Source organism: Anopheles funestus, chromosome X, assembly GCF_943734845.2.
Source record: "Anopheles funestus chromosome X, idAnoFuneDA-416_04, whole genome shotgun sequence".
Lineage (NCBI taxonomy): Eukaryota > Metazoa > Arthropoda > Insecta > Diptera > Culicidae > Anopheles > Anopheles funestus.
The window spans coordinates 17,141,703-17,166,358 of record NC_064597.1 but is presented as its reverse complement, the minus strand read 5'-3'; the positions used below and the strand labels follow the sequence as shown (position 1 = coordinate 17,166,358).

At 39.2% G+C, this 24,656-nt stretch overlaps 1 protein-coding gene across 6 annotated transcripts in view; it reads right to left on the bottom strand.

Moving 5' to 3' along the window:
* Positions 1 to 10,080: 10,080 nt before the first annotated feature.
* The window catches only part of LOC125774796 (guanine nucleotide-releasing factor 2), a 55,758-nt gene continuing 41,182 nt past the window's right edge, over positions 10,081 to 24,656 (bottom strand). For 2 of the 6 annotated variants that reach the window (XM_049445058.1, XM_049445034.1), the window contains 15 exons: positions 20,915 to 21,251; positions 19,650 to 19,897; positions 18,000 to 19,548; positions 17,751 to 17,920; positions 17,104 to 17,127; positions 16,159 to 16,312; positions 15,176 to 16,085; positions 14,576 to 14,750; positions 14,115 to 14,132; positions 12,708 to 12,876; positions 12,250 to 12,612; positions 12,012 to 12,164; positions 11,818 to 11,943; positions 11,615 to 11,746; positions 10,081 to 11,535 (listed from right to left, as the gene is read on the bottom strand). In XM_049445058.1, coding sequence (XP_049301015.1) covers positions 11,400 to 11,535; positions 11,615 to 11,746; positions 11,818 to 11,943; positions 12,012 to 12,164; positions 12,250 to 12,612; positions 12,708 to 12,876; positions 14,115 to 14,132; positions 14,576 to 14,750; positions 15,176 to 16,085; positions 16,159 to 16,312; positions 17,104 to 17,127; positions 17,751 to 17,920; positions 18,000 to 19,548; positions 19,650 to 19,897; positions 20,915 to 21,251 — 4,664 coding nt within the window. In that variant the 3' untranslated portion in view covers positions 10,081 to 11,399. The remainder of the gene's footprint in view (positions 11,536 to 11,614; positions 11,747 to 11,817; positions 11,944 to 12,011; positions 12,165 to 12,249; positions 12,613 to 12,707; positions 12,877 to 14,114; positions 14,133 to 14,575; positions 14,751 to 15,175; positions 16,086 to 16,158; positions 16,313 to 17,103; positions 17,128 to 17,750; positions 17,921 to 17,999; positions 19,549 to 19,649; positions 19,898 to 20,914; positions 21,252 to 24,656) is intronic. The other 4 variants (XM_049445064.1, XM_049445043.1, XM_049445051.1 and 1 more) reach the window with 4 other exon arrangements.

Genomic DNA, 24,656 nt, shown 5'->3' with positions numbered 1-24,656 from the left:
GTCTACCGAGCCAGGTTTATTCCGATAACGGGCTCAACTTCCAAGGAGCGCGGAACCATCTCAAGGAGCTTTACGATCTGTTGCGGAGTGATTCAGCCAAAGAGGCAGTTTTGAAGTATGCAACGGATGCCGGAATCAAGTGGCATTTCATTCCGCCGCATGCTCCCAACTTTGGTGGCCTATGGGAGGCAGCGGTAAAGGTGGTGAAGCGAACCATGACGAAGGTGATAGGAGAGCGACGATTGTCGTTTAGCGACTTGGCAACTATTTTGTCTCAGGTTGAGGCACAACTGAATAGCAGACCCCTGACGCCACTATCCGAGGATCCGGCGGAGCTAAATGTGTTAACTCCTGCGCACTTTCTCATCGGTGCGCCGTTAAACACTATTCCCGAAATTGATGTCACTGCGGTTCCGATCAACCGATTGCGGCACTACGAGCAATTGCAGCTTATATTTCAAACCCACTGGAAGCGGTGGCGTGGGGAATACTTATGTGAATTGCACAATGAAAACCAGCGTAGACGTGTTGCCGTTCCTTTAAGTGTGGGGCAAATGGTGATTTTAAAGGAAGATGGAAAAATGCCTTTGCAATGGCCTCTAGGACGCATTTCTAAACTTTTTCCCGGATTAGATGGGGTAGTAAGGGTCGTAAATATTCGCACCAAGTTAGGAGAGTATAAGAGACCGGTCTCGCGCATATGTTTGTTACCATTCGAAAATGAAAAGATGTAAATAGAAGTTTATTTGGTAAATTTCTGCGAAATTTAGGTGGCCGCCATGTTCAGTTTGGTAATATATTTTTTTTTTGATGTCTTGAAAGCGAGCCACATGACGTGCCACTGTGCGGTGGCAGCGTCAGCGAAGGAAGAGGAACAAGGAGTCAGTCACAACGTAGGAGCCACAGAGGGCAGTAATAAACGTTCTTAAGAAACCAACAGTGGGGCAGATCACGGCTTAAGCTTTTTTTTTGTATGCGTTTTGACGTTTCGAGGCTTATCCGCTGTCAGTTCCCCATACAAAACGGCAGCAAAGTTCAGCCCAGGAAATATGGATTAGAAAGTTTTCCTAATGAAAACTGCTCGATTAGCTCGATCAGTTGCTCGACAAATATGTAAACAAACCAATTTGCAAGCAGTTAAAAACAGGGTAAGGCCATGTTACCCATATGCTGAAAATGTAAACAAATCAACAAATATCCATAAATGCACATAAATTTAACACGTTTCAACATGTAATGTGTTGTTAAAATTAATTAATTTAAATTATTGTTTTTTTCGTTAGAACGGCCTGGCCGTATTGACTTATTTTACCACGTAGCCGGATAGTCATTCCTTGCCACGGGGGTTTGGTCTGAATGGGATTTGAAATATGGATCTGAATGGTAAACGTAACGGTGTTAAATGTATTAAAACGGTATTAAACGACTCATGATATAAACTGTGCTTTCAAACTACGAACCTTTGCGCTACTGTATGCTACTGTTTCCTGCTACGTATATTTCAGAGGTGTTCTCATTCTTTATCATGCAACAGCAGCATCCAACCTAACCTTTTGTGCATCATGCAGTACTTTACTTTGATTAATACCGTTGCGTTTACCATTCAGATCCCGATTTCAAACTCAGATTTATTTTCCTCATATTTTGGTTCAGTAAAAAATACCTTATGTTGTTCTTAATGATACAACCCGGTACCTTTTCTCTGCTCGATATCTGCTCGATTATCTGACAGATGCCGGCTTACAGCTTAAGCTTTCTAACTTAAACCGTGATGTGCCCCAGTAGCAGTATTGGTTTTCTGGCTATTCGGTTTTTGGGATGAAATCACCATTTAGGGGACAGCTCATTGTTGTTCTAGATTTCTTATAATTATATCAGTGCGAACGAATTTCATTACACTCGGGTCCACTTTTCTACTATCCGGACAGTAGTTGCTTTGTGCTCTAGAACATGTAAAAATGCATATTAAATGTATCTTTCCGGCTACTTGCTAACTCTGTGCATATTGTATATGTATAGAGACCGATTATGATACGCTTCTTGTTTTAAACATTTATACTTTTATACTGCAATAGCTCATTCGAGCGACTGATAAGTCCAATATCACGAAGATATCCTTTAATGCTAACAAAAAGCACGAGCTGTTAATATTCACATACACACAGTAAGTTTGTAGTTTTGCCCGTAAAAACGTTTTTAAATTTTGTTGCAAGTAAATAGGATTGTAAACATAATTAAAATGTTTAAAAAAACAGCTACATAATGTCATTGCATGTATAGAAAACATGCGAAGCGTGAAATAAAACCGGTTTCCAATCCATCGTATGGGCAATCATGTTAGGTTTGATGGTGTTGCTACATGTTTCAAAGCACTTACATTTGTCCTTTAAAAATACTAACACATTATCTTTCACTTCAAGTACACGTTTGTTTTCGCTGGATAGTATAGGCTGAGTTTCCCCCTTTGAGTTACGATGCGTAAAATTTTGTAAAGGAAATTGAAACTACACATTGTTGAAAACGTTTTACCACACAGTAGTTTTAAAAGAGTACTTCTGTATGTTCTTAGTAAAAATGCATTCGATGGAAAGCTTTGAAATTATGTCACTTTCAATGATTTCTAAATACAAGCATATATTTTTTCCCAGTACTCGGCCTAGCTATACCGGTAGTCCAGCTTATTCCGGGCATGTGCGAACTATCGAGAGAGGCTAGAGAGGCTGCCAGGAGGTTGACGCATATAGATTTCCTCTTCTAAATTCCCATGAAGATAGGTGGTTTCGACATCTAAATGCTTTACGATCAATTTATCTCTTCCAGCAATCGCTAACAAAGTACGAACCGTATTATATCTTGTCACTGAAGCGAATGTTTCGTCATAATCCGTGCCGTACACTTGATTGAAACCTTGTGCGACTATGCTAGCTTTGAAACGCACTATCTGACCTTCTTCATTTTTCTTCACTTTGAAGACCCATCGACTCCCGATTGCTTTCTTACCCGCAGGTAAATCCACCAAACACCACGTGCCGTTCTTTGTATGCGATTTCAGCTCACTTTCCATAGCTGCTTTCCACGAATCGGAGTTGGGAGAATTCATCGCCTCGACCCATGTCGTTGGTTCTTCCTGGACGTACGCCACACCAACGACAAAATCATCCAGGTACCCTGGCCGCTTTCCTCGAGATTCACGTACTGGCAAACTACTCACCGCATTGTCTTCGATGACCGATTCATCCACCGAGCCATTGGACGCATCAAGAAACTCAGCTTCCTCAAATTCCAATTGTTCGCCGACGGACGAGGTAGTTTCGTTCTCGACACAAACAGGGGCTGTATCGAAAACAACAACGCTATTGTTCTCACGCTGGCTGCAAGCACGCTCCTCACAATAGTTATTTGGTTGCTCGTTTTCGAGGAACCTTGCGTCGCGACTCACTGTTATTTTCGCTGTCTTCAGATCTACAAAGCGATACGCCTTTTGCTCTACGGAGTATCCAATAAACGTGAGTTTCTTCGCCTTGCTCGAAAACTTTCCACGGTTGTTCTTAGGAATATGTACCCAAGCACTACAACCATATGCCCGGAGATGGTTAACACTTGGCTTTCTTTTGAACCACAATTCGTAAGGGGTATTGTTCACTGCGTTCGACGGCAAACGATTCTGCAAATAAGCTGCACAAAGTACTGCTTCTCCCCAATACTTTTTGTCCAGGTTGGCTCCCAAAAGCATAGCCGTTGTCATTTCCTGCAAATATCGGTTTCTTCGTTCTGCCACTCCGTTTTGTTGAGGCGTATACGCGGTGGATGTTTGTGACAATATGCCTGCATTTCTATAAAAGTTTTTCAGCTTGTCACTCGTATATTCCCCGCCTTCATCTGATCGGATTATTTTGGGAATTTTACCGAACTGGGTTTTCACTAACCTTACAAAATCCATTATTCTGTCACAGGCTTCCGATTTCGACCTCAACAAATATATCATCGTATATCGACTATAACCGTCGATTATAGTTAGGAAATAGCGATTTCCACTCGGAGTCTTTACTGGCATGGGGCCACACACATCGCTGTACACTATTTCTAATACACCTTGTGTACGCAGCTCAGCACGCTTCGGGATCTTTGTTCTAGACAATTTTCCCTCCAAACACACCTCACAGGTTGAATCACACGAGCATGCTTTTACTTTCGCACCAGTACACATGTTCCCATCAAATAAGCATTTGATCGCACTATTCTCGCGATGACCGAATCGCTTATGCCACTGATGCACACTACCATCACTGTTGCTGTCACATACCACATACGCTGATTCCGTTTGTTGCGTATACAAACTATTTTGCAATTTTCCTTGAATCGCAACCACACCGTTCTTACTGACTTCACAGGAATCCTTTGGGAAGATTACCCACAAAACTTCCGCACAAAGACAAGCCACTGACAACAAATTGCTGTTAAGAACCGGTACAAATAACACATCTTTGACCACAAATTGTCCTTTAGAACAACTTATCATACATTGACCTATTCCGGCTGCATTTACTGTTTTACCGTCTGCTAACGAAACATGAATAGCATCTTCTTCGGAAAAACTCTTTAGCCATTGGAACATACCAGTGTCATTACACATGTGCCTGCTGGCACCCCTATCGGTTATCCACCGATTTCCTCCAATCGATACCGTGAGGTTTGCAACTGCCTTTTTGTGTCCTTTGTTCTTCTTCAACTTTGGGCACTCCCGCCGAAAATGTCCAGGTTTGCGACAGTGATAGCAAATTGGACCTTCCTTTGGCGATTGCACGTTAAGCGCAGTTTCATCCGTTGCAGAATTTTCCCCACTTTCTGATCTTCTGCGGTACTCCTCACGCAACTTTCCCATGGCGAATTCTGGGGTTAATTCAGCCTCACTACGATTCTCCAGGGAAACAATCAAGCTACCATAAGACGGCGGTAAGCTTGATAATATAAGTGCCATAAACACACGGTCCTTTAATCCCTCATTCACCGCTTGTAACCGCGTTTGAAATTTCACCATTTCATTAAGATGAGCTGGCAAGTTTCCACCTTCAGAGAGTTTAAGAGAACACAGCTTCCGTAACACATATAGCACTGATGGGAGGCCGCTACTTTGATGCACCGAACAAAGCGAGTCCCACATTTCCTTTGCGGTTTACTTGTTCATAATATGCACCAGCTGAGAATCATCCACCGTTGCACTAATCACTCCACGTGTCGTTGCATCACCCAGCATCCACGCATCATTAGGATTCTCCGGCTTAGGATCCCTAACAAAACTTGACAGTTCCTGCCGTATAAGTGCCATTTCAACTCGGAACTTCCAAACTTCGAAATTATCCTCTCCCAAACGTGGGAGCTTCACTTGCAAAGTCGTCGTCATGTTAGCAAAGTTTTTTTTTTATTACAACAAATTCACTAGTACAACTTTCAAACACCAAAGGTGTCAAACCCAGAATTACAAAACGTTGCTTACTTCTAACAATTTCAACGCTCTTATTTTTCCAATACGTTTGTATTGTTCCTATTTCGGTCCCACATAAGGAAACTCCGTTTTTCGAAGTCTGTATTTTTCTCGGTTCTTCTAAAAGTTTTAGCGTCGTGGATAAAGCCTTTTGATTCGCTACATGTTCAGTCGTACCGCTGTCTAGAAGAAAATCACAGCTATTATGCGTCGCCCATGCGAACGTTAATAATGTGGCGTTATTGTGTGTCATTTTTTTGAGAAAACGGCACTTGGACTTTTTGTGACCTATTTTACCGCAATGAAAACACTTCACTTGGAACTGTGGTTTCATAAATCTCTTCTGCGATTTTCCAGCAATCACGGCACTTTCTTTTACATCTTCACTTGAAGATTTTTGTTTTAACTCTTCGTCGAGTAACCGGCCTTTAACGAATGACATTGTTAGATGTTTTTCTGGTAAGGATTCTAATGTGGTCACTATGGTTGAATATTGCGGCCCGATGCTTAACAAAAAACCGTTTACCACGTCGATTTGTGCCAATTGTGCACCCAATTGTTTATACTTAAACACTAATTTATCGTATTTAATAAAGAAATCGTGAAGAGTTTCGTTGTCTTGTTTGAGAAATTTCAGCTCTCTAGCCACATGCAAACGTTTTGCCACACTTTTTCTGTCGTACACCGAAGCGAGCGTCGACCATATTTCGTATGCCGTCTTACAAAATTTCGTATTTACAATTTGCTCGTCGGACATACTTTTAAGCAACAACGTTTTGCATTTTTTGTCCTTCTTCACTCGTGCCACTTTTAATTTATCACAATTTGTGCCATCGAACACCGGCACCAAAAAATTATTTTTTAATAATTCTGCCATTTTGAGGAATTCAAACAAACACTTCTCTAGCTGGGTACTGGGCCCATAACCTGTTAGAATTAAGGAAGACACCATCGTGTCTATGGCTCTATGGCTTACTTTCTCCGACTGCGCTGCTACAGCGTGTCAGCCTTGCTTTTATTGGACATAACTTATTCGCTAAAGGTTTTCATACACAAGGTGTGGAATTGTCATATTTTAACACTTTTAAGGTTCTGCCAAAATACGGGTCATTGTGTTAATCCGAGGCACTTTTCGGGAAAAAAGCCTTCGCACAGCCCACAGGAATCAACCTTTTCGATATTCGTAATAAACGAATTGTTCAAATAAAAAACAATTCACGAAAGTTTTTTATAGTAGATAACGATTTACTTACACGGGTGAACTATGATATGCAACATTAATTACGGATAGCAGTCACGACATGAATAAATTCAGTACAAATCAGAAATATTGTAGAATAATAATTAAAATCACGTACTTGTAATAATAATTGATTGAAGCGAGCAACTAATCTTAAATAATTTCAACAAACAACAGTTAAGAAATAATTCCATAACTGATTGAAAAATTTCTTAACCGATTTGCTCGATTCCCTTTTTTGATAACAAACCCTGTAATGCATTATTTTTCCCCTGCGTCTGTGCAACGCGCAATGTGCTCCGCTCGCAATCCGAAATAGCCAACAGATGGCATAATATTAAGCTCATAATAGGGCTTTCGAACTTTTTAACCTCACACATAGATGACACTGCATAAAATTGCGCTTTTAGTTTTCACTCACAGATGTCGCTGCAACCAAAATTGCTCCCTGTATTTGCTCATAGATGGCGCTACCACTGTTCTAAGCTTGCTTTTTTCGCCTGTAGATGTCGTCGCTGTAGTGAAAGGGAAACAATATCCCAGGTGACATTTTTTGCGGAATTTCAATGCGACCATTTGCATCAATTTTAAATGCAGTAATATGGTAATCAAAAGACTCTTAAGGTTCATTGCATTTTTGGAGTAATTTACACAACTCAATCGCTAACGAGAAAAGAAGAAAAATTATAATAAATTTTACTACACTCAAAGGCTTCATGAATTGAATGTGAAATTGATTTTACTTGAATTCTGTGCTACAGTACACTAAGTTTCGTTTGCTTTTTCTTACTTTATTTCTATTTCATTTTCATAGGTATCACATCAAGTTTATTTCTCTTTTATCTGTCATTACTAAATATCGTTAGGTGCGGGTTAGCAATTTGCTTCGTTATAGTATTTTTTTTAATGATTTTAGGTGAGCGACAGCATTAGTCAGGTTGCTTTCATTACAATAATCGATTACAGTACTATCTTCGGTTTTCTACATCCCACCATCCAGTGCAACTCATACAAGCCAACAGCTTTCGAAACACGAATAGAAGATGCACCAGAGGGAGCGAAGAGATAAAAAGAGTTACATTCGTTTTCATTCATTGTATAAGTATAGCTGTAGTTATGCTTCTAGTGGAGACTGTGTATATTACATATGTATGATAATAAATATATGCTTATGCGTTGTACATATTCATACACATTTACTAATACATATGCGTTTGTAAATAAATCACATGCTCATACATGAACATTTGTATAATTATCATGTAAAATAGCATTAACTCTCACTGATTGCTGTAACATAGTTGTTCTGTTTCAACTGTCTTTCGGTATATTATCCTTGCCCATGTTTTTTTTTCAATTTCACATTTGTATTATCCTTTCTCATTCGTAGCATCTTGATTATTCTGTTACACTATCACCCCGACCAATGTACGGCCCTTGCCTTACAGGGCTTATTAGTTGAGAATTTAGAGCTACATACGACACACTTACACATTTAGAAGAAACATCGAGGCTAAATTTGTAAAAAGTTCTACTATTATATGTTTCTGGAGAACATTTGCATCGATTGCATTGATTGGTTAATATATTGACTGTTCGATTCGGATTAGTCCTTCCTATCAATTGCTCTACTTAGAGTAATTGATGAATTTACAGTTGCATGGTGTTACCAATCTTTTTTTTATTTTGAGTAACAAATCTATATTTAAAAAATATGGCGATCGAACGGGCTCAGTCAGATAGTCAGTCGATCCACTAGACATGCAGATGCAAGATGCACATTTCTTTTCCTCAACTTCCCTACGATATATCTGTGATGTAAGAATTGTAGCCTCTAGTAGTTGCAGTTTTTTTTTCTAGTCCATCAATTTGATATGTGCTTTCTATCGTAGAACGGAAATAGGAAGTCTGCAGTGAAGTAAAGCTTAACTACTGCAGTATTATAAGAGCGAATTTCCATTGCATTAGCGCACATGTACGGGCATCATCATTTCTGTTAGTTTGGTCCAAACATATCGATGATTATGAATAAAAAAGAAAACACTGCAGTCACATGACGGATGTATGGCATTTACTCTTTGGGGCAATAGTAGCAGTATTGGTTTTCTGGCTATTCGGTTTTTGGGATGAAATCACCATTTAGGGGACAGCTCATTGTTGTTCTAGATTTCTTATAATTATATCAGTGCGAACGAATTTCATTACACTCGGGTCCACTTTTCTACTATCCGGACAGTAGTTGCTTTGTGCTCTAGAACATGTAAAAATGCATATTAAATGTATCTTTCCGGCTACTTGCTAACTCTGTGCATATTGTATATGTATAGAGACCGATTATGATACGCTTCTTGTTTTAAACATTTATACTTTTATACTGCAATAGCTCATTCGAGCGACTGATAAGTCCAATATCACGAAGATATCCTTTAATGCTAACAAAAAACACGAGCTGTTAATATTCACATACACACAGTAAGTTTGTAGTTTTGCCCGTAAAAACGTTTTTCAATTTTGTTGCAAGTAAATAGGATTGTAAACACAATTAAAATGTTTAAAAAAACAGCTACATAATGTCATTGCATGTATAGAAAACATGCGAAGCGTGAAATAAAAGCAGATTTTCAATCCATCGTATGGGCAATCATGTTAGGTTTGATGGTGTTGCTACATGTTTCAAAGCACTTACATTTGTCCTTTAAAAATACTAACACATTATCTTTCACTTCAAGTACACGTTTGTTTTCGCTGGATAGTATAGGCTGAGTTTCCCCCCTTTGAGTTACGATGAGTAAAATTTTGTAAAGGAAATTGAAACTACACATTGTTGAAAACGTTTTACCACACAGTAGTTTTAAAAGAGTACTTCTGTATGTTCTTAGTAAAAATGCATTCGATGGAAAGCTTTGAAATTATGTCACTTTCAATGATTTCTAAATACAAGCATATATTTTTTCCCAGTACTCGGCCTAGCTATACCGGTAGTCCAGCTTATTCCGGGCATGTGCGAACTATCGAGAGAGGCTAGAGCATTCTAGGTAGTTTGGTATAATATTATTATACCAAACGATTATAATTTAATTCGTTGTATCACTAACTCTCAGGCAGATGGAAGCCAGTTCCTAGCTGAGGGAAAATAAAGACCCTGTGATTTAAATTAACAAATAGAACAATACAACTCGAAACACTGTTTAAATAGTTTTACTTAACCATATAAACTAAAGAATAGACGTAACACAAACAAGATTAAACTAATATCTTAAAGAAACTCTTTCGTACAGTTACACACATCCATGTCCGAACATTCATATTCAAGCATACATACACGAAAACATACAAAAACGCACGACAACATGAAAGATTAAATGTTAAAATGATGAATAGTTATATTTTGCAATAAAAATATAGTAATAGAAGACAAACTTGCATTATCTTTGACTTTGTTTCCGGTACTACTCGATTTTACTCCTCCACTATCACTCACATTATCTATATAATACGTTCGTCATTCTCTTTTTACTTTCATTTTCATTTGTTTAACTTTCTTTTCAATTTGATTGAACGACGTGTGATCATATTTCCGGTTCCTAATTGTATTTTCTTCTTGCAGTCGAGTTTACTTTCAATCATTCTACTTACATACTCGCCACGGCATCCGGCTGGCGGTATGCTTGGCACTACTTATTTACCTAGACATACTAGACTTGAATGGTACATGTATGTAGTCAGATAGTGATAATATCTAGATTGTACGTAAAACTGACTTTTCCATCAACTTCGGACCACAGGAACTGCAGTAAATATCTGGTAAATTAAAACAATTAATCGAAACATGGTTTATAGTGAAAAGTAGCGTCTCCATAAGAATCAAACCTGCGTTATAGCTTGGCTGAACCGCGTAAACTGATCGAATTGAATTTAAAATTTTAATGGTGCCTGGGTATAGAAACTTTGGCGTGCATGCAATTGAACGCAGCCGATTGATTTTATTCTTTCTAAACCTGTGTCGTTACAGACGATATTATAAAAACAATACTTTTATGAAAGTATCATTGCTAGGTGTAGTTATAATACAATTAGATCACGTGTACGGTGTATTTAATAACATAAAATAATTTATAAACTGTACCCAGTCAGAATGCGCTCTTAGTGTAAACTCTCATTTGTACAGGACGATGAGAGTGCATACTTCCAACAGGATTTTAAGAAAATATACGAAGCAACCAAAAGAACTAATGAGAAATGTGCAAACTTAATAGTTCTACAAGTATTAGCGCTATTAGGCGTATAGTACTAGACGTTTACTGTTCACCCTTGCTCAGGGTGTAATAAAAGATGCTTTGCGTAGTAACGTTCCGTTTGATAGATAGGATAAATGCATTATTTTTGATTCGATCGTCTTATAACGCGTTCCAGATTAAATGTTCGGTTTGCTTGGGATTTGCTGCTGCTTTTCTTGACTGGTCGTTATACCTACAGATTGAAATCCTTCCAACCTAATAAGGTCAGATTTTGCCATCCTATTTCGGCGTAGCGAAAACGATATAGTAGTGGCGTTTAATCGTTCTTACGATAACGATGCAATGATTGCTGGTTGCAACCGCCATTATCTTCACCAGATTTTGTAGTATTACCTTCCTGTTGCTCATCACTACCCCCACGCAAACAATTCAGCCTGTACTAATTGACGTTAGTCTTACGCGATCCACGTGGTTTGATCGTTTCGGAAATTTGCCACATAGCGTCCTCGTCCAAATAGTACTCGAAGTTGTCAAAGAAACCGATGATGCGTTCATTTTTTTTAAACGGATAAGACCTACGGGTATCAATAGCAAAAACAAAAACCAAAGTTAGCAAACCTCTGTTAAAGATAATTAGTGTAATATAGTACAAACCCTTTCTTGAAACGCTTCATGTTCACAACTATATGATACTGTTGCCAGCGCTTCGAAAAGTTTGTCGAACCGTCCGGTAAAAGATCCGGATTGCCAATGTGAACAAATGTTAGATCTTGTAGCACGAGTCCGCTGTTAATAAAACGTACCAAAAAGGTGATAATTATTTATATAACATATCTAAAAATCAAAGATGCTCTTACATGTATGGAATACAGGGTGGAATCGTTTCAGCAAGCGCTTGTCGGTAGGCTCGAAAGCTGGAACTAGAATCAATCAATGCACAGTACTCTTTCAAACCTTCAGTTATTGTTTTGTGCCATTCCAACCTGAAAGCAAACGAAAACCAATATCACATCAGAATACCACTCTGCTATTGATATCTGTTAAGACTTACCTTCGAATTGGAGCCGAATCAAGTGCTGACAACAGTGCAAGATACGAGTTGTAATTATTGATTTTCCGTAAATGTTTCATTATTTTTATAAACTTGATCACGTGTTTCTCCCTATCTTTGGCATCGTTTTGCGAAAGTATTTGAGTGCGAGCCCTAAAAACAATGTGCAGAGAACGAGAAAAATGGATGTGTCGTATGTTGTTATCACGTTAACGTATTTAATATACTATTTGCATACCAATAAGACATCTTGTTAAAGTGCTCGGTGAAACGCGTCAAGTTTGGAGACCGTTCCTCGCACTGTTCCTGCGCCCATATCAATACTTCCGGTATTTCGATCTTTTGGAATAGTTCCGCATCGAGCAATGTCATTTGTTCGGCTATTTCAGCCGACTTCAGATCGAGAAGGGTCGGTGGTTGGGCCACAAGTGCTCTCGACGAAAGCGTCTGGACGGTCAATGACGCCTTCTGCTTATAGATAAGCGCTTTCTCGATCAGCTTTACCCGCAGCAACTTGGCCATCGTGAGATGCCCGGCACTCACCAACTGATAATCAAAGTTCATCAATATCACCAGCAATCGTTCGCTTAGATCCGGCGTGCTAAAAATTAAAAATTGAAACGAAAACAATGAAAATTGTTATTATCAGAACATGCAATACTTGGTAATTGGTATTTGGTAGTCCATTATACGTACGTCAGATCATTTACTACCCGTACCAGCAGGGAAAAGGATTCTTTGGCGGCTTTCTGTTTGGCATCATTCATCTGACAGTGGTACACGGTGTAACGATGGGACAGCTTTTGGATTAGTTCCAGTGGCGAGATAAATGTGCGGAACGTAGTGATGAATGCTTCACCATACGCTGTGGGTTAGGCAGATAGCGAAATTTTTATGTAGTCGCAATAGGAAAAAATGCCCCTAGACACACTACGCCATAGTAGGTTAAATATTTAAACTAAGCAGTTCAGATAGTAGATTTAAGCGCTATCAGCAAATTTTGATTGATGTTTGACTATAGTTTTACCTATCGATGCGTTGAGACGATGAGCAAATCAGTACAATACATTTTAAGATTTTTTTTAAAATTAAACTAGAATTTCAGTTTTACAATCATTTCAACATTATCTATAAAGTGGGAACGAACTGAGCTTGAAAACGTTAAGGTATAATTACACAGCCAAGTTTAAGTTGTTATATATTATTTCTATAAGCATTTCTTTAAGCGTCGTGATAAAACATTACACTTTTTGAACTATCAACTGCATCGATATTTTTAATCCGTTCTAAACATCATTGTAGCAAATAATAAAACAGTCCAAATATTAAAATCGTTTTAATTTACAGATATTTCTTCACACAATATACAACCATACTTGTATAAATTAAAAAAAAGCAAACAACATACATTTTTCAAATAATATAATATATAATAATATATGTTTTAGTGGTGTGCTATTTAAATGATTTACAGGGTTAAGAGATGCAAAGATAAAAATAAGTAAACCCATTTAAAGATTCTTTTCATTGCGGAAGCAGAGTATCCATAAAGAGATGTAAATCCGAGAAAGGTGGAACATTTTCACAAGATGAAATTGATTTTGTTTGATGTTTTCTAAACACCTGTAATATGCGCATATTCTAATAAGTTAGGAAATATTCCACATTGACCTCTACCATATTCCGCTATAGCTTAAAAAGAATGTACAAATGATACCAACTTTCTCACTTGCACTCGAAACCCGTGTATACTTTATAGATATGTACATAGATATTAAAAACACTAAAAAACAACTTGAACTATTGTTTTCCATCTACTAAAACTTAAGCAAATAGTGTTTTAGTTTAAAAATAGTACAAACAAATGGTTATGTTTTTAATCCAGAAGAACTTATCCATGCTTGCAAAACAACAATGGTAATCGATTGTCTATGCAACCATCTTCAAGTAAATAATAGTTCATATACATCACACAGTGACATTATATCAAGCGAAGAAGAATATCTACCGGTAAAACTAAATTTTGCATGCGCTAGTCACATATATTTCAATACACTCTTATGTAATCGGTATTGGTTGCATTTGTAAGATGAAACCGCTTACCATCCTCTAAACAATCGTCTGTCAGTTTATTATCGATACACATTTTATTACGGAAATGAAGTAATATAATACACATGTTAATTGTGAAGTTCAATTTAGGGATAAAGATACACGACCGTAGGCAGGAGTAGCGAGAGATAAATGTGCAATAAGAGTAGTGTTAAATTGGTTGTCAATGCATTATTTGTGATGAAACCATGAAGAAAAGTACACGGTGACACATTAAAGGTTTGGGAGTTCAAAAGGACGGGAAAATGAAAAACAAACAAAACAAAAAAAAACACGACACATTAAACGAAGGTGTGATTTGATTGAAATTACAACTGCTCGCTGTGTAGGTTATGGATTGGCTTTCACGTCAACTTAGCGTTCTGAGCGGTATATACACAGCTGTGCTGAATGAAATACTACTCGGAACGCTAGCGATACCTTTTTATAGATACATTTGTTAAATGCCTTACCGTCTGAATTTTTCTGCACTCTGGTGGCATGTATGATCAATGCATCCGGATGGCCACCCTTGACATCTGGTCCATCTTCGTTTTCTTTTTTAAACACTAGATAATTGCTGACGTCTAGCTCCTCCATCAGGTTCAGGGGTTGCTGTTGTTGTTGTTCCAGTATAGTTATACCGTTCTGAAAAAAATCAATGATATTATTTATCCTTATCGATGATAACCTATAACACTGACGATCTCTGTTGTTAATATGACAAATAACTAAAAATAACTTTCACTAAAATGTACAGATTGGTTGATCAAAACGAGCAAAAACAGTAACAAAAGCAAAAGATTAACTGAAGAGAGCAGACGTTAACATTTTACAGGCAGTAAAGGGATTAATGATGATAGTAAAATGCAGTAGTTAACTGTCACCGTAATGTTTTTCTATGTTGTTTTACTGCGCGATATTAGCGCCAAGTTAGTATTAATGTGCTTAATGAAGCCGGAATGTGCATTATTAGTGGGTTTACGATTGGAAATAAAGCTAACGACACAGCACCATATCTAAGTTCCATGCCAAATCAATGGAGGATAATTTTAAAAAAATAGTAAGTGCACCTTATTATTCCGTCTAAGTATGACCTCAACCTCGTCCCCATCTTTGCTGTTGCGATCATCACTGGTGTCGCCTGCCGGTGGTGTAGTGGACGACTCGTAGATCATATCGCTGGATGGTAATACTGACAGCGCACCGCTACTACTGCTAATTTTAGCTTTGTTATGGCTATCGTTTAAATAACTACTAGATTCAACGTTATTACTACTACTGCCGCTATTGTTATTGCTGTGACTATGATTGGCAACGCTGACTAGAGTGTTGCTACCGCTGCTGCGGCTAGTGACGATGGTGACGAGATTCGAATTGGAAGCGGAGGATGAGTAATTGTCGCCCACTTCCTTAGCTGGACCTTTCGTGGTGGCATCGCACAGGTGCAGATAATCATCCTCGATTTTGGTATATTCAGCATTAAGTCTTCTGTTAGGTGAGTTACTATTGTAAGCGGTTTGTTCTGTAGCAGCAACGGCAGCAACGACACCGTCACCAGCGGAAGAAATACTTGTAGTAGTGATAGAAGTAGTCGCAGCGGACGCATTGCTAGATGTAGAGGATGCTTCTATACCCGGTGATTGGGTAGCTTGTGATACCTTCGATGTCTTAACGTCCAGCGTTTGATTGCCGACAGCAGTTAGCTTGAGTCCAGCTCCAGATTGCGTCGATACGAGTGACGTCGTTGATGGTGAAGGAGATGTGTTGATTGTAGTCGGAGTTTGCTGCTGGTGATGGTGATGATGCATGTAATGGTGCTGATCTTGAAAAATCTTCGGACTGGCAGGAGGTGTTGATGCGATGCTGGGCGTTTTGCTGTTGATGCGCTGTCGTTTCGGTGGCAACGCAGGTGGCTTCACGCTAACGTTTGGTGAATTTGGTGGTGACACCGTAGCAGGAGCAATACGCGACGGCGAGAGACTGAAATGTGATGTAAACGTAAGCAATCGTATCCATACCGAGACACACATAAGATTCAACCGTTCCAACTTACCTCATGGTTTGACTGAGCGAAATACTGTGATTGCTCGTGGTGCTACTGGTGGATACCTGCTCGGAGTGCGCAAGGTTGTACGTGTGCACCGAGTGGCGCATAAATTCTGACTGGTTCTGTGTGGCACTACCGAAGATCTCCATGTAGGCCATTACTGAAATGTGAAAATCGACCAAAAAAGATTAAATCAACAGCATTCGGTACGGTAATGGGATCCAACCGTGATCACAGGAGCTACGCATAACTCATATTTATTTTAACGCCTAGTATAATAAAACAAAAAAAAGGAAATATCGTCTCTATAGCAAGCGAAGCACAACCGAGAGAGCGATAGGAAGGATGCAACTCATTGAACCACAAACAAAAGATGAGAGCAGGTGGCTATAGAATGGAAAATAGATATGTTTACTTCCAAACAACTACAGACAATATATAACATAGTTGCAAACATAGAACAATTGAAGGACTATTGTGTATTGCCTTGATTGGTGTGCGGTTAAACTGTAGCTATTTGAAAGTAAGGGTGTTCGTGGTTTTTTTATACAATTTAGCCAATTTTGTAACTGATTGCCAGCTGTGGATTTTTTTTGTGTTTGTGTGTTACATTTGGACGTATTTGCAAACGATGAAAGTGTCATTTTCATTCTGCCTTCTGCTATGATGCTTCCTTACTGTCATTTAAGTGTGTGTGTGTGCGCGTATGTGTTCGGGTGTATGTGTGTAAAAGAAAGGTTGAGTATATTTATATGTAAGAAGTAAATGTTTATACAAATGATATTAGTATTAATCTCATTTGAAATAGTGTTTCCTCTTTTATGTTGGTCTGAGAAGATAAGAAGCTAAAAGAAATAGGTCAGGCTCTGATTCTTTATGGTTTCAAACATTAAGTTCACAGCTTTGATATTTGGTACAATTCATAAAGGGGAAAATGGAAGACCAACTTACCTGAATATGCAACACTTTGAAACACTAAAGTGCGCGCATCATAACATAAAATTGGATTAGAAATTGATCGTTTGTACGAAGTTTGTTATTAAAGGCTAACAATAGGTTGAATACGACTTCAACACACATCCCCCATAACAAGGTAGACTAATTTTAAATCGCACACACACACGCACATGGAAGCTCTGTTCTACTCTCTCTAATGTGCAACGTTGATTTATCGTTAGATCAGTCATAGTTATATTAATATGCTTCTATGTTAACCAGCTCTTTAGTTCAATTATCGTTAAAATAAACAAAAACAATAATATGAACGGTAGGTAATCTTGTATGGCTATTGCATGGAATGAACTTAATTTAATGAAAACAAATGGTAGATTTTAGTATGCAAGTTTGAGAGTATCCACTTAGATCATGATTGATTAATAGTTCTTTTATGTCTTATAGTAATTTAATATCAATTATTAAATCTTTCAATTTCTTAATCTCTATCCTAAATGCAACCCAACGGGTAATAAATCATTTTTTATGTTATGTTTCAAAATTAGTTTTCTTCTTTCTGTTTTGCAAGAGCACTAACATATTTGTGATTCTTTTGCTAGGCTATATGGGTTGGTTCGCTAAAAGCACGCAACATCAATACTCACTATGCTTCTTCTTAATGGGGAGCGGTGGTGGTTCTTCCTGGAAGCGGGTCATGTGCCGTGGCTCGATCAAGCTTATATGTTTGCTCGGTAGATTATGAAACATCTGCTGACGACTGTACAGATACGATGGCGAATTTTGCATCGGGAAGTGACCAAACGAATCTTGGACACTGAAATTATGATAAATGTTAGAAAGTGCATTTCATTAAAATTGTTTACTAAATCACACAACAAATGTGTTCCATGTACCTTCGTTCTAAGTCGACCTCGTCCACATTATCGTACTGTGATGGGTGGCGTTCCCGTTTAATACTGTGTGAGCGCGTCTTGACTGGAAGCGCTGGTGGCCTGTCGGCTGAAGATCGTGGAAATACGTCATCATTCCCAACTTCATCTATACTAGGATCCTGCACGAGCAGCTTCGATAGACCAGACGTAGAGACAGTCGAAGCGGAACAGGCAAGCTGTTCGATACCTTTCGAATCGACGGTAGCTTCGTCGCTTGCCTGTGTAATGATCGTGTCAATTTTCTGATGAAAGTGTTGCTGTTGCTGTTGCTGATGGTGATGATGAAGCACTTGTGATTGGTGATGTTGCTGTAGGTGTAGTTGCTGCTGTTGTTGCAAAGAAGCCTTGCCGCTGGTCACCACGAGCGCCGTTATGCCGTCTACGATCGATTCTGATTTATGCACGTAAGAAGATGACGAGGACGACGAACTGGCACTTTTCTGATGATGGTGTGTCGTGGCGGAGACAGCCGTGCTCTGATAATGCATCATTTGCTGTTGCTGTTGTTGCTGATCACGGGAAACACGCAACGAATACATTGACTCGAACCCAGACTCGTTCGAGTTGCGATTGAGACTGCTGTTGCTGTTCTGCGGTAAACCAACCAAATCGGCAGGTTCTTCCCAGGCTTGAGTACCGGTTGATGATGTGCCGAGCATTACTAAACCACCTAAACTGGCGGCCGGAGCGCTTGCATGAGAAGAGCAACTAGTGAGTGCCCTCAACTCGTCTTCCTCGCGAGAGTGATTAAGAGCCGAATCCAGCGAGCCAGCGCTGGCACTGAGGAGACTGCAGTTATCTTCAGGAGAACGAGAACGTAGCGACATCCGGTCTAGGCCGATGCTTCCACTGATGCCACCGGTTCCTCCACTTCCGATACCAACGCTACTACCTCCACCCACGTGAAACATGGTAGAATCGGTGGAGTTGCAGTCAGATGATGTCGTGTCATGGAAGGAGTGGTTCTTGGCATGTTGACTTTTCCGTTTGGGTGGTAACGGAGGCGGTGGTTCCTGCGATCGATCGGGTAGTGGTGGTTTGGGTGGAGGGGGCGGACTCGAATCACGCAAGATGCTTTCGGTACTGTGTGACGCACGTACCGTCTTTAAGGAAGTTTGCTCGAGAATATCGCGTTCGCGTGGTGTAAGCGGAATGTCTGGTAGCGATGTACGTTGACTGACCACATCCACCGCTGGTCGTTGCAGTGTATTCGAGCTCGTCCCGGAGGTACTCGATAGTGTACCGCCTCCAGTTACGTTTCCTGCGGACACGTTCGCTTTTCGATCGGACAGCTTCTCGTTTGCCAAATTAACCAGATTGTTTACAGCATTTTCCACCAACTCGACCACCTCCTTCACATTTTCCTTGCTAAGTGATGGGCAATCATCACCCTCCTTAGTCAGCAATACCTCGTCGCACAATTTCAGCAGATTGCCGAGTGAGACATAAACGTGATTGGTGGCGTTGATGAATGCCGTACTCTGCTCATTTAGCGTATAGGATTGCAGGGCTGGAAGTAATAAAGCACCAATAGTTAGTATAATTTCTGCTTTTATCCATAAAAGAAATTATAGCACTTCCTACACTTTTACACCTTTTCCAGTTACTTACCCGTGTGAACGTTAGCAATCGATTCCAGTACAACCGTACCATTGCCCGGCAACATCTCGAGCTTGTTCTTCAGTATTACATCCTTGAAGTGTGTCAACGCATTTTTCACCTGACGCACGTGATAATTGAGATCTTGTACCGGTTTCGACGGTTCGTCTGTGGTGCTTTTCCGGCTGCCATAACTGGCAGAGTTACCACTACCGCTGCCAGTTCCACTACCGCCACGGGGACTATTTGGTGAGTGAGATCTACGGAATTTGCCAGATTTTCGTGACGTTATCGAAAATAGCATATTAGGGAAATAAGAATCAGAAATCAGACGAGATAAGGCAAATTATGTGTTATTGTTTTGTTCCAAGCGATGTTTGTGAGGCGTTTTGCAAAAAAAAAATGGGAGTGCCCTATTCCCCGCACTAGAACCCAAGCTTGGTCACGGTCAAAGCACTAATGCGGTACTAATGAACCTGTCTGCACTGCAGTGGGTCTATGGTGGAGTCTCTGTGTACGTGTTGTTCACCGTTGTTGACGACGTTAACATGCACGACATTCTCTTGACAGACATGCCTCGCACCGTTCCTAACCACTATCACTCTATCTTTTCCTCTTATCGTAGATAAGCAAACAATACGCTAGCACTGATAACTGGGGTCCGGCCCAAGACTCGACTCGCTAAAATGCAGCAGAGTGTGTGGATGCGGAATATTGTTGCGTACTGTACAACCATTCCGGCATCTTGCAGCTCGTGACCTTCTAGTTGCTGTTGCACATCCGGACACTTAGTCTTTGTCTGCTTAATCCGCTTCGAAGGAAGACGAAAGGGCAGGCTTAGCGTTGAGAAAACTAATATTTGCGGGTAAGTACGGTGCACAGTACGTGGGACGAGAGATAACCAAATCGTTTAACTGATTTACGGTCTGAATGATAAACAATTAGAGCTGTATTCCACGATAAGTTTAGAACATGTAACATGGAAATTGTTTGGTTGATTTTTTTTTCCTTGTTAGCGGATTATTAGGACAGAAAATTAATATTTACGGACATCGTCGAGACTTGTCATTCTACGTAAGACATACAAGGATTTTGCTAATAATACTCGCTACATATCGTATTAAAGACTATTCAAGCTTTAGAGCTACCCAATACTTTTGTTTAACCATTTTGTGTCGTATGATTGAGGTAAGGTCAAGTAAAATAAAAAATATATATATGATTTAAGAACGCTATGCCAAAAGTTAGATTAGCATCGGTCTTTTACGAAAACCCACCTTGTCATCGTGTTGGTCGGTGTGCGGATCTGAGATATCTTCTCCAAAAAATCGTCCTTAAAGGAGCGCGCTCGACGAGCCAGCTTATTGCCTCGGATGCTGCCCTTATGACCAGACGAACCCGGTGCACCAGGTGTAACGGTGGTGTTGGTTCCACTGCCACTGCTGCTGCTGTTCTGATCGTTGCAACCACCAGTCGTTGGAGCACTGGTGGCTGAACCAGTACCACCACCCTTGCTATTACCGTTAGCGTTACGCCCACTGGAAACAGGTGTGGACGTAAGGCCAATGTTGCTGTTACTGTTTGCTGTCGTGCAGTTTCCACCGCTATCGTATCCTGTTAGTGATTGAGAAAAATAGTAAACGATTAGTGTGTTGCTGTCGGTTTTCATCACCGGTTGTCAATATCATTTTTCTTCCACGAACGATTCGGTGCGGATATGTGGGTAGGAACAGTTTTCCAATTATGTTCGATAAATGCAATTATTCAAAATAAAAAAAAATCTGTATGAAAACGAAAAAAGGGTTAGCAGGAGCATATAAAAAATTACCAACATCACTACATCGCATTTAAAGTATTTTAAATTAGGGGGATATTTTATGAGTTATATATCATAAAATGTTGAAACATATCTTAATTTATTTATCTAGCAATATTATACAACAAAATTGAAGCAAAAAATATGATAAAAATATTTTTTTTAAATTTGCACTGAGAGTTCGATTATTTGTTCTAGGTTTGATCACAAGACAACTATTAAGATTAATTTTTTTTAATAAAATATCAAGATTTATTTTAATATTCCAAATAAACGCAATAAATTTGATTGAATTTTTTTAAAGAATATTACAATAACTGTACAATTACAACAATCGTCAGGGGTCGTACCATTATACTACATGGAGAAATTAGCTAACTTGTAAAAACAAAACACATCTAATTTTGTTTTTAATTTTATGATCGAAATTTTAGTTCTATTCTGAGACGTCTGGAGAAAGAACTGAACTTTTTGTTATCTCTTGTCTAAATACATGATTCATATGGCATGTACTATGCGTTAATACAAATACAAATGGACAAATAAAAATTAATAAATAAATAAAACTCAAAACGAGTCAAGACTGCTAAGCTACCGGAAGTAGAATTTAGCATTTAAAGTAAACAACGTTTATCACCTTCCAGAGGTACAGAATCTATATTGATTATAGCAATGAACAACCAAATGAATATTAAAGCAAATGCAGATATACAACACTTGTTGTTCGTAAAGCACCAACACCAGGATTTGTTTTTTTCATAGCGTGGCCAACTATTAAAATACTCTCGCATAGTAAACAAATTCCAGACGGATCATTCATCTCAAAGAACCTAAATACATTGGCATTCTGGACACACAGAATCCCAAGTCGAACGAAAATGGTTCAGATCCCGTTTCCTTTCTCCATGCTTCTCCTACAATTGCACCTCACGATGTGATTTAATTTTATGTATCCTGCACACCCCGGTATATACAATTAAACTATTTCGAAGGAATTTAATGTTTTACTCCGTTTCTTCTTCGATTTCTGGCCTGGGTATAATCCCATATTACTGATCGTTCCTTTGTCGGCTGCGTTATACAATAGTTGCGGTGTAAAAATAGTAACGGCTGAAATTTGTGTAATTGAATTTGGGGCGTAGAATCAATTTAAGAACGATGCATTTTATGCGTGTGTGTGCATGCACCGTTGGTCCATTGGATTGACAGGCGATTAAATGGTGGCGATTGTATGGAGCGTGTAGGTTGCATATGCCAAAAGACAATAGATAAATGATGCGTGGTTGGTAGGGAAATCGGTGTTATAATCACTCGTTAGATTTATATCGCTTTATATGGACTGTATGGACTTTGTATGGACTGTTCGTTAATGGATATCGAGAATTTTCATCAGCCATGGATACGAGCAGAATATAAATAATTGACGTTATTTGATAAAGATAAAACTGACATACTGCATGTTATGCTGTGCATGTGATTATTCAATTATAAAATTTAATCAAAAATGACATTATATGGATGGACGTCACTAGAATTTTAAATCGAATATTTTTTTTTTATTTGGGAAATTGAAAAAAAAATCCAGGTAACCATTAAAAATATGCCAAAAGTATTGCGAATACTGAAGAATTCATATTCACAGCAATCATTGATCAAATGGATTTTTAAGACGAAAGGAAACAACATATCTCTGCCTTTGAACACGCTTTGTAAACCAATAAGAACTTCTGTATCCTATGATAGTTGCATGGTAGGTGTCTGTATCGTGAACTGCACCATGTGTATGAGAGAACGCAACATTCTCGTCTCAACACGCTAAAAGCAAACGTTAAAAATATGCATCATCTTCCAGCAAATGAATAAACATTCACCAATCAATGTACGACTTGGAAAGGGTGACTGTGGGGCAGAAATGTACACATGATCAGTATTCTTGCAACGTAACTTGCGCCTCAGCTTCTTCGTCGTGAAGCATACTACCGCACTATGGAGTCATCCCGCGTTGTCGGTACTCGCGTTTGAGTCACTCAATTGATCGAAGGAACGTTGGAGTTCAGTTCGGTTGTAGGGCAATTAATCAGTAACGCACTAGCGGAAGGTCGCTCTGACTAATCGAACAAACTAGAGAAGGAAAGCAAAAACGTATGCCGTCCTATCTTAACACACGTATATGGCTGAAGATTTTCACACTTTTAGGAAATTCCAGAACACGCCAGAAGAAATAGAGACGACCTTGGGCCAGAATACTTCGGGTGAGGATGAAGTTTAAATGCAACTATAAATTCCTTTATGCTTATCTTCAGAAAATAGTTCATGATAAATTTCCATTATTTAATGATTCATCTTTTCCAACAGTTATTCCTTTATTGATGGTTTTGCTTTGTACCCTATAAACGTTCACACAGTACGTCTATCAATGTTTTATATAATGCCGCATTTTACCGGTTACGTTATTTCACGTGTTTCAACAATCAACTACCACCCTGGTGTCTTCTGGTTTTCTCCATAAAAACGTGTAACGTTTTCAGACAATCTTCGCCTTGAGTGTGTCGTGGTTTTCACTGAGAACGCGCATACTATTCCAAATATGAATAAAACTGCTGGCTTCCGATTTTGGAAGTTGTCGTCGTTAAAAATAACTGCAATCCACCACAGCGTATTCAGCTCACCCAAGAGAACATACACTTGGTGTGAACCAGCGAGTCTAGGGAAGAGTAGTTGGTTTTTTTCTTTCTTTGGTTGCTTTCAACAAATCCATTCCAGACTTCCCCTCTCTAGATTAATGGGTCGTCTTCTAGCGCAAAGATGCGTATTGTTTGGAACGAAGCGAAACAGAGGAAGTATAGATGTAAGCACAAGATACACGACTGATCGTTATGGACGTAGTGAAGAAACGTTGGGCCTAACGAATGTACAATCTTGCGATGGATGGTAAGTTGAACCGTTGGTGTTGACACGGAGTTTGATTGCATGACGGGTACGAACAACTCCCCAATAGTGACTTGCCTTTTTGTTTAACAATTCATACGAAACACTGTCACACACAAACGATGTTGGGGCCCGTCCGAATAAAAACCTGTTCGAAGATGTACAATCGTGCGTACTTCTTGTTGTACCACTGACAGGATTGAGATCTCGTATATTATCACAAAACCAACCACCTACCGCTCACACCTCGAACACTTTTAACAGAGCGAATGGAG